This window comes from Triplophysa dalaica, chromosome 10, assembly GCF_015846415.1.
Source record: "Triplophysa dalaica isolate WHDGS20190420 chromosome 10, ASM1584641v1, whole genome shotgun sequence".
Classification (NCBI taxonomy): Eukaryota; Metazoa; Chordata; class Actinopteri; order Cypriniformes; family Nemacheilidae; genus Triplophysa; species Triplophysa dalaica.
In genome coordinates, this window is record NC_079551.1 from 23,221,508 (window position 1) to 23,235,855 (window position 14,348).

The window sequence follows — 14,348 nt, forward strand, 5'->3', positions numbered from 1 at the left end:
CGGCACGTGTCGAGTCCGTACAAAACACCCTGAGGAGCATCAGGTTAGGCCAGAAAGTGACAAATCATTACTTTCATAGAGTTCTAGGTCTCATGGCGGCGGCTTCCACAGTGATACCTCTGGGCCTCCTGCATATGAGACCGTTTCAGTTGTGGCTCAGAGCCAGGGGGTTTCATCCAAGGGCCAACCCCCAGAGGCATATAAGGGTGACGCGCCAGGGGCTTCGCACTCTTTCTTTGTGGTTCAGACCTCGGTTTCTGACTTTAGGTCCCACTCTCGTTCCGTGTTGTCGTTGCAAGATGCTAACGACAGACGCATCCCTCACGGGTTGGGGTGCGGTCTTAAATGGCCGTCCAGCCCAAGGGATCTGGAGAGGTCATCTTCTCGATTGGCACATCAATTGCCTCGAAATGATGGCTGTATTTCGGGCCCTGAAATACTTCCTCCGGCAGTTGCGAGGCTACCACGTCCTAGTGCGGGTGGACAACACTTCAGTAGTCTCGTACATAAACCACCAGGGCGGACTGCGGTCAGGCCACTTGAACAAATTGGTCCAGCAGATTCTGCCCTGGGCGGAGGGCATATTTACATTTACATTTAGTCATTTGGCAGACGCTTTTATCCAAAGCGACTTACAGTGCACTTATTACAGGGACAATCCCCCTGGAGCAACATGGAGTAAACTGTCTTGCTCAAGGACACTCTGGTGGTGGCTGCTGGGATCAAACCAGCAACCTTTGATTTACCAGTTCAGTGGTTTAACCCACTAGACCACCATCACCATCTCAAATTTCTGTCCCTCAGAGCAATTCACATCGCGGGGCATATGAATGTGGGAGCAGACTTGCTGTCCAGACAAGCTCTGACAAACGTTGAAAATGGGGAATTGTTGTATTTTAATGATTATCTAATTTAATGAATTGCTGTGTTAGTTTTAGAGTTTATATGATGAGGTTAGAATGACCCTGTGTTGAATGTACGGAGCGTGGAGCAAGACAATTTATACTGTGTGTGAATCAAAAATTGTGTGCTCATAACTCATGTGGGGAAATATTGGGATGCAGTTCTTTGAGTCACCACTAGAGTGTAGTGTTGTGCAGTGAATCATAACTGTATTTGTCATTTGTCTTAGTGAAGTCATACAAAGCTGTTGGTGGTTGAACTTGATGCATATATCTTACAGTTTGCTTATCATCTAAACAATGTTTCAATAAATTTGATATATTTTTCTAAAGATTCTGCTTGACTTTGTAACTGTTGTTCTCTTTAATTCTCTTTAAATGCATAAGAGGTTTGCTGCAATATTTTAAAGTTTCTCTCAAATGATGAAAATGACAGCGTGAAACACAACGACTGTGACGTGATCGGTCAGAAAACTGAACACACTTTCTGTTTCTCTTCATCTTCATGTTTTGGTGTGACTGCACTCTCCAGGTCACTGTTGTGTCACTGTGTACACCACACAGCAACAAATGACTTTAGTCTTTTAACTGAAATATGAAATCTCAGTCAATTTGTGCTTAAAACCAGCAAACAAATCTTGAATTGAGGGACTAAGAATAAATTAAACCTTAAATACCAGATTATTTTTCTTATACCATTGACAGATTGTTTTGCTTGTTTGGCACAAATTCACTGAAATTTTATATTTTTTTCTTAAAAAAAGACTTATTTTCTTAAGTCAGTTGAAAGACTAAGTAAGAAAGTCATTTTTGCAGTGTGGCGTACACTGACATTTTGCTCATTAGGAAGATGCATCTTTATTTAAGAATTTCTCAACATTTTTACGGGAAAACAAGAAAAAGTCGCAGTGCAAAATCTGTCAGTTTGTGTTGAATCTACTATGAATCTAATGAATCTGTAATACTTCTACATCATTTAATCAGTATTTACTACATCAAACATTGTACCTTTTAACATTAGTTAATGCACCATGAACTCCATAAATAATTGTTGTACTCACAGCAAAAACAGCAGTGTACATTTTACTCAAATTGAGTCAAATTCAACACTCAAAAAATGTACATATGACTCCCTCCGTTTTGGAGTTAAAATAACACTTTTGAAAGTGTTAAATATGTACATTACTCACAGAATAGATTTGTACACGGTAAGAGTTTATTTCTACACCCAACAGAAGTGTATGTATATCCTGCCTCAGTGTTATCTTTTCCCACTAGTGTTAAAATGTACACCCTCGTAAGATTAAATAGACACCAGCAATGTGTTAATATGAATGACTACATATGAATTATTAATTTTAATTAATTAGAATGTATGAATTTTTCTGAACTAATTTATACACAATGATGAAACAAACATATATAGAAATGTTTTTTTATTCCTGATATATGAATTTTTTAAAGTTTGTTTTAAAGAACATGGATCATTTCAGAAATCCAAGACATGTATTCAACACATTGCAATTTTCCATTCAAAACATTTGAAAGCATAACTTCTCTGTTTTTTGACACATCAGAAGTAAGTGCAAGATCAGTAAAGAAACAGTATATATATAAGATTGCAATATAAACTGTAATATACATCAATACAAAATAGAATTTACATGTTGGTAAAGCGAAGTTCTTTTGTAAAAACATTCTCAAGTATTCTTTTTAAACATCGCATGCGAGACCATACCATTATAAAATGAACATTACTTTTTTTAACATGTAAAACCAGACACATGTCAATTCAATTGGGTTGAATTTGCGATTACATTTTACATTCAAATAAAGTTCAAGACTAAACATCTTCATGAACAAAACAATGAATTGGAACAATATACAAATGCGGTTCGTCAAACCCATATGATGCTTGTATATCAAATGGTCTGAAAAATGGAATATCCTCTACTCTTAACAGACCGAAAACATTATGTTCTCTAACATGGTAAACATGAAGATGCTCAACAAAACCAACAGTTTCGAAGTCCTTAGTCACTAAAATATTTTGGTCATCTATTAGAACAATATCAATAATTTTGCTAAAAATCGGTAGGTCCTTCTCCATTTTAGTGCAAACCAGTAGATCAATATGATATTCAGTTCCAGAATGTCTTAACCATGAAGTTACTGTGATGTCACGATCCGAATTTGGATACTTTTCAAGAAAAATGCCTCTGTATGGTACATCATCGACTTCTAAAGTTTTTAGGGGCCCATATTCAACATTTCTAAAGGGCAAAGTTTCCCAGTGATACGCAATTGCATAATGATGTTTTAACGCGAGAGACTTTGTGATGTTTTTGAAATTTTTTGCACTGTTTTTAAATAACTTGTGTTTAGCCTCGAATCGCATGGTCCATACATGGATTAATGGACCAATTTTGCGTATGCAACGTGGATAATGTAACATGTAGTGGTGTTTTGGAATCAAATTCCTCTGTGGATATAACTCTTTAAAAAGACTATGATGTTCCACAATAAGGTGTTTTAAGAAGTAGGTCATACCTTCTGTGATTACAGGAGAAAACACTATGTTTATAATCTGCAATAACAGAAGTAGTAAGTGCCAGTACTTATTTCCCTCACAAACAATGTCTCCAAATATCAAAGGGATATTCCGAATCAAACAGAATGTCTGAATGGCATTCAGTCCAATTCCATTCCCTGCCTGATCCAGATTTAATCTAGTAGGCCGATTTTTCCTTTCCAAATAGCCATAATTAAATGAATAAATTCGGTTACATATGTCTTGTCTGGATATAATTCCAGACAGATACTCAAGAAGTAATTTTATTTCATACTGTCCAACGCCCTCAAGTATGTCGTGCATTATATCTGGTGAGTAATTGTCACAAATATGAAAATATTTCAAGTCATTGAGCAGACATGTGCGTTTAACACCAAAAGACGAAGAAATGGAAGGGTCTGCTAACAAATCTGCATAGTGCTGTTCCTGTAAACCTTTGTTTCGTAATACAACATTAGTGCCCTCGTCACTGAAAATTGACTGTGATGTTTTCTTGTCTACTAGACAGAAGCGACAGAAGTAATGGGCACTGAAAGATTCCATGAACCCAAGAAGTGTATGCATCCCTAAATTATCCCCTGTAACCTGGGCAACTGTGCCAAATAAGGGCTCTTTCGAGAAAGGAACTTGAATTCCTGAACTTTCAAGGACTTTTAAATCTTTTTTTTAAATCATCTTGTGCATGAAATAATGACAGTAAATTCATTCATTCATTCATTCATATTCATTAAACTTGAATTGAGTTTTGGAGGGATATTCCTGAGAATAAAGTAAATGGCTCCGATTTTGTGGATACCTTGCTTGGAGCCCAGGGGATTCGCGGATTCAAATTCGTCAAAAAATAACTGTATTTGAAGAGCATTTGGTTGTTTACTGAACAGTGGATGGTTTTTATAATAACTTCCGTCACAAAAATCCTTATAGACACCGTTACTCTTACCTGGATTTGACATATGTTTACATATCTCAGAATTCCTAAAAATAAACTGCAAGGTATCCAGCAAGGGAATGTAAATGAATTTGTCAGTTACAGGGATTTGATCATATGTCCGTGTCACCCGATTCAATCTACTATCAAATCTTACACCTAATTGGATCTCTGTAGGGTCAACAACAGCCCATTTCTCTTTGAAATATTTTTTCCATTTGGTTTCTGTACTTAATTTTGAGAATGGATTATCAAGATTATCAAAACAGTGTTCTATTTTAGATGATGTTCCAAAATCATCAGCTGGAAGTAGATTCATCACCTCACTTTTGATATTTGAATGAATTTCATGTACCAGTTCTTCCATATCCGATACTACAGATGTTACAACACTGGTTGCTACTCCACTATTTTGCAATCTAGCGATAATGGATGAACACATTTCTTGAGTTTCAGTACCTCTTCTTTTATCATTGGATGATGTCTCTGGTATTTCAACATCATTATTTAAATCCGACATTAACTCAATCTGTTCATTATCTTCATCAGTTTGATTTTCAGTCACAGTTTGGTCTAGATAGTCATTTCCATGAACACTGATTAGGTGTTTTCGAAATCCAGCATAAGTCATGAAGCTGCGTTTACAATTTTTCTGTGCACATTTCAGGTTCAATTTTTTCCCAGGATAGTAAGCATGAATAAGTTTTAGATGACGAACAAGGTCATTGATTTTAGAATGTGCCAGTTTGCAAACAAAACAGCGAAACATTTTAATATAGTTTAACTAGTTCAAAAGTTTAGCTCGTAGGTCCTTAACCCTAGGGGTTTCACGAACTATACCAAGATCTATCTTGTAGATAGTAGTCTGGATGAATGTATACATTGCACTTAAGCAGTGAGGATAAGACACGCTAAAGACAAAGTATGCTTTAAAAAGTTCATCAAAGGCAGAAAGTGAAGACTTTGCCTGACATGGAAGCAGTTTTCCATCCATCACGATGTAAAAATCATGGATGACGCTCTTCGCTGAACCAACTGCAAGGAGATGTGGTTGAAGACCTTCAGTCTTGTTAATGTGTTCAGTTAGACTACGGCAAGCCTAAATAAAAAAATTAAATAAGAAAACATATAACCCAATATATAACCCATGACAGCTGACTTATGTTTCCATGCAAACCTTGTGAAACTGCACAATATGGTCCATTGCCTCTCTGATGCTTATCTTGGTAGATTTATTCCTACCACCAGCTGAAGGTGGCAAAAGGTAGGCCAGGAGTAAAATAGAGGACATATCACTGTCCCATCCTGCAAAAAACATGTGGATTAACAGAAATTAGCTTATTGTGAGTAGCAGACAAATATAAACATCATCTTTACAGAAAACCTTACCTTGCCAATCAGAATCCTCATCTTGTCTGTTACCCTGGGCATCTGAAAGCAGGCTGTTCAGATGCAAGGTCGAATTAAGCGTTCTTGCTTCTGCAATGATCTTGGGCTTTAGACTATCCCATTGTTCAAGAAGTCTGGAGGCTGTTTCTGTTCCAAATTGGATGTCAAAATCTTGAAGTATCTGCAACATATATGAATTCACATTACTAAACAATACAGATCCTAGACACCACAGTTTTTCACATGAGCTAAATTTTCTCCTCTCGTTGTACTCATAAACTGTATCTTACCAATCCCTTAGTGTCGAGAAATCTGGGAAAAACTGAAAGCACTGTATTGGACTTCGCTGCATCATGAATAAGGAGCTGTCTGTGCTTGAATGTTGCTTTCATCTTGTCAAGAATCAGGTCCTTCTCTGCACAATGATTCATGAAAGATATCGCTTCTTTGCATTGGTCACCCGCCAACTGCAGTTCCAAATGGTTGCAGGTTTCTCTATGAGCTGTTGGTCCTCCACTGCCCTCAATGTCTGATGTTCCACTTGACCTAGCATCCTTCTTACTGTGGTGTCCGGCGTGGTGTTTGCTTTGCCGAGAAACTGTTTCGAGTCGCCAAGATATGTATCCTTGGTTGCTCTTAGGGTCATAAAAATGCTCCTTTATATAAAAACAGACAAAATTGTTATCGAGATCAAATAAAACATTTTCTTAGTCTTAACTTGTTTTAGCCATGAATCAGAAAGTGAGGAGAGTTGCTTAGCCATAATAAAATCCTTCAGCATTTTATTAAAGATCTTCTTCTAGTAGGTATTTATGACAATGAATACAAGTTCTTACATATCCAGTTCTTGAGTATGGATCCTTAAGTGATGGGAACAGTGTTACAATTCCCAAAGCACAACGAGTCTTCGTTTCTTTAGAAGGGACATGGCTTTGAAAAGAACAATAACAATATTCAAATATGAATTGATCTACTAAGTATGATTTATGAAACTGTGCTTACCCTTCTTTGTCAGTAATGTGCGCAACAACAATGTTCACCAAGTGTCGCCTGGTTGAGTCTGTGAGTTTTCCATGATCTCTATATTCAGCCAAAATCGCAGGTCCTCCTGCCTTTTCCTCTAAAATGTCTCTAACAAACTATAATGACAAACATTGTGTTCTGCAATGTGTTCATAATATTACAAAGTCAATAACTGCTATACAATCCAGCTAGTAAATTTTCACCTGTTTTGCCTCAAAAACTCCACTAAAACAAGGTCTCTTGGAGCTTGGTCCAGCACTGTCATCAGTCTCAGACGATACTGAAAGAGTGTCAGTTTGTGAGCTACAGGAAGAATCAAGGACTGCGCAGTCTGGAAGCAAAATAAATAGAAACTTTAAACATATATACAAAAATGTTATCAATTAAATGCTACGTATTTTTTTTTTTTTTTAATGTGGACTGCTTCATGGAAAAAGTGATTTCCTTAAATCCATTTGCATGTTCGTGTATCACAGACACCTGCCTGAATCTCTGTCAACAACTCTCCATAGGATATCATGTGATCTCTCCTCCAGCAAGTCAGTGAATACATCTTCATCCACCTCCACACCAGCGTCGTCTTGTAATATAAGATCTTTGTCATTGATTGAAAATTTCTTCTTAACTATGGTTAAAAGGAGACAGAGATGTTTCTTATCAAAACTCAACACAGCAACTGATAACACGCAAACAGCATCAATAACCAAGAGTATAACAATTTTATTTACTTTAAATTACATACCTTGAGTCATTAAACTGGTGAAATCTGCTCCATCAACTTTTATTAGTTTCTTCTTTCCTCCGTATAGTACAGTGAACAGCATTGTTACTAGTGAAAACAAAAAAAAAACATTCATTTAACTAAGATCTTGATATGTTTTAGCTTTAAATCAAGGGGGTAAGTATGATTTTGACATTGGTGGGGACATAAAAGTGGTCTGTAGAGCCACATTGTCACTGACGTTTAGCGCTATTTACTTCACTAATTTAAACAATATAGAAATGTAATAATGCTTCAAATAGTTTGAAACTGTTTTTCATTGTTGTCATTCTCATAGTTACACTGTCTATTGCTGTCAGCAGGATCAGTTTCCTTAGAAATACGCCAATTATAAAGCGACGTGTGCTAGAGAGGCGGGACTCAGGAAAGCTAAAGCCAATCCTATGGGCGACGTGTGCTACGGAGGCGGGACTAATTGCAGAGAACGAAACTTAACCAATTTGTGTACCATGAACCGCGCTATTTTTACGGTTGAAAAAGATTTTTAATTTCAATAAAATGGATACTGTAGAAATACATTTGAATAAATATTTTAAAAAATGTAACTTAAACTAAGGTATTCTGCGTGAAAAACACATCTGTTATCATCTCTAGAGACGGCGCGTTTTAGACCAAAAACATGAAAAGGGCTGCTGGTTTCTACCCACACGCATAGTTTATTTTTATACCATTACAAAACTCCCGTTGCGAAAATTGTACAATAAAACCCTTATCGACGTATCAATATTTCGCAAATGTTGCAACCAATGGTAGCCTATGCATGAAGTAATCATGCATTCACAACATGTAACGTTAGTTTAACAAAACAAAAATAATAACATGCATACTTATAATCCAAGTTATGCAAGGTAATAAATCCACGCGTGCAGATTCACTATACTTACCTGTTTGCATAACGTTGAAAGAGCTTATATTATGCGGATGCATCAATTCGCAAGCGCCGCTTGTTGGCTAAAGGGACGTCACTCAAGTCTTTTCAAACAAATATCGCAAAAAAGGAACTGCGTTGCTACTTTAATACATTTACAAAACAATCAGTATGAGAATAAAAGTGTAGAATTAAAACAGTGCATGGGGTTGATCAAACAAATACAACGTCATTTATTAACCTCTAAATGTCTTTCGGAAAGGTACGCAATGTGTAAAATCAATAATGTAAAACTAATGTATTTGCAACATATAGTTTATCAAAAAATAATGAAATACGCGTAACTTTTTATATTATGTAATGTTTGCTTATCCACGTGTTAATTCATTTAGGCTTACCTTCTGCACGTGGTGCTCAGAATCCATGCAGCTTCTTTACAAAAACCTTTAAAACAAACGTTTTTGTTTTACTAAACAGAATTACACACCATATATTCTATTTTGTTTATCACACAATTTATTAAAAGGTTTTTCAAACGTAGCTACCTTTGAACTGCGGACTATTCTCCATGTGGTTTTCCAATTGAAGAGCTGTTGAGGATTGTGGGAAATGCACTGCTTACAGAGTTAAAAGTTTTACTTTGCAAAATAACTCCTTTTTTAGATGCAGTTTTACACTTGAAGATTCAAATGTACTCCGGGTTTAACACTGGGCAACACCAAGAAATGTACACCATAAATTTAACTCCAGTGAATTTGCTGTGCAGTTTGCGCTTACAAAAAAAAAAAAAAAAAAAAAATAGAGCATAGAAATAAGCAGAAAAAAAGCAGAAATAAGCCTTTTTGGTGAAAATAAAGGTCCATGTTTAATAATTCTTGAAAATAAATTTGTATTGGTTTTCTTTATAGCCTACATAACAAAACCAGAACAAACTATAAATACGTAAATACAAAATAAAATAAAAACAAAATAAAATTATAATAATAATAATTATTATAGAAATTACACTTTAATGCACAACCGTAGGCAATTCACAATTCAGGCATTGTATCTAATATCATCTGTATCCTTTGAAGTAACAGTTGTAAATAAAATTGTCCCACGTTGATGTATATGTGATTTCAATTCACTTTGTCTCTTTTCTGTGCTTTCCAGACCCTGCCCTACAGACAGATTACCATGTCATCTCAGAAGGTAGGATTGTCTTGCAAAAAAGGTTTTCAAATTTACAGCATATTGCTGACATGCCAGAAAAAGGGAGCGATTTCACAGCAATGTGATTAGTTCAATGTTTTATCAAAATGTTTTTCACCTTATAATGTGGCGTGAAAGATCCCTGTATTTGCCTAAAAATGTATGATCTTTAGGTTTTTTACTTAAATTACATGCGTGTACCCATTTGCAGAGAAAAAAACACATAGCTGTGTCACACAACTGGATGCCTGCAGAAGCTAGGAAAAGAGAATACAAACGATTATGGCAGAGGGTACAACGGAAAATGAGAAATGTGCACATTAACGCAGCTGGTCCTAGTACTGTGCTAAACAGTGAAGCAGACAATCCCAGGGACACTATGCCAATCTGGAACCCGGGCCTAAAAAATGCAATGACTGGAGAATCTAATAGTGACAGCGATGAAATGTCATTTGTCAATGCTGACATCAGTGCAGTCACATCGCTACAACATACAATGGCAGAAGACACAGAGAATATGGTTCTTGATTATTCCAGTAGTGACATGGATGGAGAGTTTTTTCAGAATACTGCCAACATTGATATGCCCACTGAAAATTTAGAAGAAGAGTTAAAGAGGTGGATCAATGAATATAATATCAAGCACAATGCTGCTGAAAAACTGCTTAAAATTCTCAGGAATCACGGGCATAAACACCTGCCATCTACTACTAAAACATTATTAAAAACGGATCCTGTTGAAAGCCAAATGGTGTCTGGTGTGGAATGCATTAAATTAGGAGTGACTGAACAATTAATCATGTGTTTGAATCGATATCCCTACAATTATGCAAAAGACATCACTGAGCTTGAGATTTCCCTCAATGTAGATGGACTGCCACTCTTTAAGAGCACTGGTAAATCTTTCTGGCCTGTACTCTGCACAGTACATCTAAAACCAGCAAGCACATTTCCTTTGACCATTGCCCTCACTGAGGACAAGCCTAAATCACTGGACTTCATTAAAGTCATATCAGATGAACTGAAAATGATTCTAATGAATGGCTTTGCATGGGGAGAAACAACACTCAATGTAAGATTGAGATGCATTACCTGTGATGCACCAGCAAAAGCCATGCTGAAGTGCATCAAACAATTCTCAGGTTACTATGGCTGTGACAAATGCACCCAAAAAGGCAACTGGGAGGGACGCATCACTTACCAACAAGTGCATGACCTCACTTTGAGGAACGATGTCTCATTTAGAGAGCAACACCAGCCAGAACATCATCACGAAAATGCTGTGTCCCCTTTCAGCAATCTCCAAATTGACATGATCAAGTCTTTCCCTGCTGACTACATGCACCAGTGCTGCCTGGGAGTGATGAGAAAAATGCTCCTACTATGGTCACAGGGCAAGTCGGGGCATCGGCTATCGCCGGCTCAGCTGAGGGAGGTCAATCAGAGGCTAAGGAACTTGAGAAATTACATACCCCATATTTTTGCCAGGAAGCCACGTAGTCTGGAGGAATTGGAGAGGTGGAAGGCCACTGAATTCAGGCAGTTTATGCTCTACACTGGCAAAGTTGTTCTCCGGGGAATCCTGCCAGAAACCCTGTACAGTCATTACATGGCCTTTAGTGTGGCTTTGTGTATACTAGTGTCTCCACATTTAACACAAACCCACAATGTGTATGCCCATGAGCTCCTCACATATTTTGTAGAACAAGGCCGGCATATATATGGGAAAGAATTCTTAGTGTACAATGTGCACTCACTGCTTCACCTCACTGCTGATGCCACCACATATGGATCATTAGACAAATGCAGTTCCTTTGCGTTTGAGAGCTACATCCACCAGCTGAAGAAGATGGTTAGATCAGGAAACCATGTTCTAGTCCAAGCAGAAAAACGGCTCCAAGAACGTTCACAGATTCCTATACAAACAAGTGAAGAGAAACCAATACAATTGAAACATCCTAATAATGTTTACATTGTTAGCCCAACATCCTGCTGTGAAGTTCTGGAGAGGACCAACTCCGGAAAGCACTTATGTAGAGTCTTCTCGCACTTAACGTCGTACCTTTAACGTCGTACAAGAAAATGCAATTGCTGTGGCGCCTGCATTATGGGTAGAGGAGGTGAATGGGGTAAGGGTACATGCGCACACACACACACACACACACACACGTAATACCGGAAATAACATATTCCCTGAAATGTTTTAGGTTCTGATTTGCTACTGGCCCCGTAGAAACGCTGCTGCCATGGCAAAGGCCTCCCAAAGGCCAGATAAGGAGCTCTGGAAGCGGCACAAAATAAGAATACTCTCCGAGACTGGTGAGAAAACTGAATAAATATATAGTCATATGGAGGTACACTGCCTTTACACAGTAAAATGATTACAAAAACTAAAAAGACAACTCAAATTTACTCTGTCCTTAGACAACTATAAGACAGCCAGAGAACGAGCCAAAAAAGCTGTAGAAAGTTCAAACGTGGACACAGAAGAAGAGGTGCTAAAAGAGCGGAAAAAAAAGTGCCATCAAAATACTGGACCGAGAGTGAAGGTAAACACACGCGATTGCTTTTTGTCATGCATTACTCCACTTTTTATGTATAAAAATCATGCCATGATTACAGAGAAAACTACTCTTATAAAACTAAACTATATATAAACTGTTTCATCCTGAATAAATAGGAGAATGTGAGATTCCTACCAAAAAAAGGAGAAAAATGTCCACATCCTCTCAGAAACCATCAAGCCTCCCAAAGCCTCCAAGTTGTAAGTAACAGATTTAACTTTTCATTGTCATGTGTCATTTCTTGTGTTGTGTTGATTTGATGGTGGTGCGTCAATTAGTGAACAGGCAAAATAAGTGCATTGCCAGCTGACGGGAAGAAGCTATTTTGTGTGAAATACAGTACAAACAGATTTCTAATGAAAATCCTATTTTAAAAATGTTTTGAATTTGGTTGGAGTGTTTTATATTGTGTGAGTTGTAGGTTGGTATTTTTTGTCATGGCATTTTGTGTAAAATTCCTTGTGAAAGTACTCAACTCCCCTGAACTGAGTTTATCCCATGCTTTCAATGTCTGTTTTTAGACAAACCACCTCCTGACATCACAGCTCACTCCGCTGAGGAAGATGAGCCATCCCTGCCAAATCTTTCTGCTAATAATACTTTTCATGGTATGCATTTTTAATGTTGATATTCTATTCATCTGTTAAAATAAATGTTTTTTTTTTAATCTTCAAAAAATTAAGATTATGGCTGCATTTTTTTTACTGTCTTCTAATCTCAATCTCTGTTACCTTACATTATACATTCATCTCTGTAAAGCTGCTTTTAAACAATCTGCATTGTTAAAAGTGCTATATAAATGAAGATGACTTGACTTGACTTACTATCCAAATAAGACCATACTGTAGCTATTGCATCTGGCAATACAGTCATGCCAATGTCTATATTTTATTTCTTGAAGTACCACACATATGCCTGAATACTAAGCAAATAACTAAATGTCAAGATGAACCCCCCCTTCCATCATCATCATCTCACCCAAATTTATCAGATTTCCAGCATCTCATCGAGCAATCTGAGCAGCGGATGCTCCTCGCAATAGAGAGAATGTCGACAGATATTTCTAATTCTATTGAGCGTCTGATCCAGGCTATTCAACAGAATCGTCCTGGTCCGGCAACCATCACAACACCACCACAGGAAACCATTGAGAGGCCCTGCAAAACATTGCAGGAGCTGCAAGCTTTCATATTAAAACTTGAGGACCCAGAAGGGAAAAAAGGATGGTATGTTGATATAGCACAGGGGTCAGTAACCTTTTTGTTACAAAGAGACATTTTTAATTTCAAAATGTAGATTTGTGTGCATGTAGGCTAAATTATCTGAATGAAATACATACACCTCTCGCATTTGCTTGTGTGTCAGCGATTAACCCTGCTCCATGTGCCATTGCAATACTACCATTTGCTTAATTTATCTTTAAATGTTGCATAGATACAGTTTTTGAGCCTGATGGGAGGTAGCAACATTGGAGACGCTGTGAGGAGAATCCTTCGGAAAATAGCCACCAATGAGGTCTGGTCAAATTACAGCCTTAAAGGCCGAAAAGGAAAACTGACTTTCATTGGGACAGCCCTCCACCATATTGTTTTAAGTATGCTTTTCAAAACTTCTCTCTTCTTTTCACTTCATCATGCAACTTTTTAAAGAGCAAATGATAAACAGAAAAATGCCTGTACTGTCCCTGTACCTTCGAATAATTTGTTTTCTCGTTTTTGACTTCTAAACGAAAAAAAAACAAGAAAAGAAAAAACATTTTATTCAGCAAGGATGCATTAAATTGAACAGAAAAGAGAGTTAAGATTTACATTTCAAATAAATGCTGCTTTTTTTTCTTTAATTCATCAAATAACCCTGAAAAAAAAAACACAAAAATGTGAAGAAGCACAACTGTTTTCATCACTAATAATCATAAATGTTTCATATGGTTTTAGTTTTACTTATTCACTTATTCATATTGCTCAAAAAGTGTACTTTTGGATTTCAAAACTTTATTAAAATAAAATAAACTAAACAAATAAATGTAAATGTAAATATGAATTTAAAAAATAAGAAAATAACAGATGTATTGTGATATAGGTGATTTAATGAGCTTCCTCACTTAACCAGTTATCTGTGCTTCCTCAG

The 14,348-nt window shown here is 36.9% G+C and overlaps 1 protein-coding gene and 2 long non-coding RNA genes across 3 annotated transcripts; 1 reads left to right on the forward strand and 2 right to left on the reverse strand.

The window, feature by feature from the left end:
• Positions 1 to 4,243: 4,243 nt before the first annotated feature.
• Positions 4,244 to 7,108, reverse strand: LOC130430458 (uncharacterized). The gene is made up of 7 exons (XM_056759574.1): positions 7,018 to 7,108; positions 6,794 to 6,930; positions 6,628 to 6,721; positions 6,082 to 6,447; positions 5,792 to 5,972; positions 5,580 to 5,707; positions 4,244 to 5,501 (listed from the first exon to the last, which is right to left on the reverse strand). The coding sequence occupies exons 4-7, from the start codon at positions 6,220 to 6,222 to the stop codon at positions 5,187 to 5,189; spliced, it is 765 nt and encodes a 254-aa protein (XP_056615552.1). The 5' UTR covers positions 6,223 to 6,447; positions 6,628 to 6,721; positions 6,794 to 6,930; positions 7,018 to 7,108; the 3' UTR covers positions 4,244 to 5,186.
• A 205-nt stretch (positions 7,109 to 7,313) lies between these two features.
• LOC130430552 (uncharacterized) lies at positions 7,314 to 9,166 on the reverse strand. The gene is made up of 4 exons (XR_008907845.1): positions 9,009 to 9,166; positions 8,862 to 8,907; positions 7,557 to 7,643; positions 7,314 to 7,439 (listed from the first exon to the last, which is right to left on the reverse strand). It is a non-coding gene; the product is annotated as an uncharacterized LOC130430552 (long non-coding RNA).
• A 3,179-nt stretch (positions 9,167 to 12,345) lies between these two features.
• Positions 12,346 to 13,790, forward strand: LOC130430607 (uncharacterized). The gene is made up of 4 exons (XR_008907868.1): positions 12,346 to 12,421; positions 12,743 to 12,829; positions 13,213 to 13,447; positions 13,656 to 13,790. It is a non-coding gene; the product is annotated as an uncharacterized LOC130430607 (long non-coding RNA).
• Positions 13,791 to 14,348: the final 558 nt, after the last annotated feature.

Coding starts and splice junctions, on each gene's coding strand:
- LOC130430458 (XM_056759574.1), bottom strand. CDS start 6,222: ATGAATCATTGTGCAGAGAAGGACCTGATTCTTGACAAGATGAAAGCA. Junction 5,973..6,081: donor TTCTCGACACTAAGGGATTG/GTAAGATACAGT, acceptor TATATGTTGCAG/ATACTTCAAGATTTTGACAT. Junction 5,502..5,579: donor ATATTGTGCAGTTTCACAAG/GTTTGCATGGAA, acceptor TTTTTTATTTAG/GCTTGCCGTAGTCTAACTGA.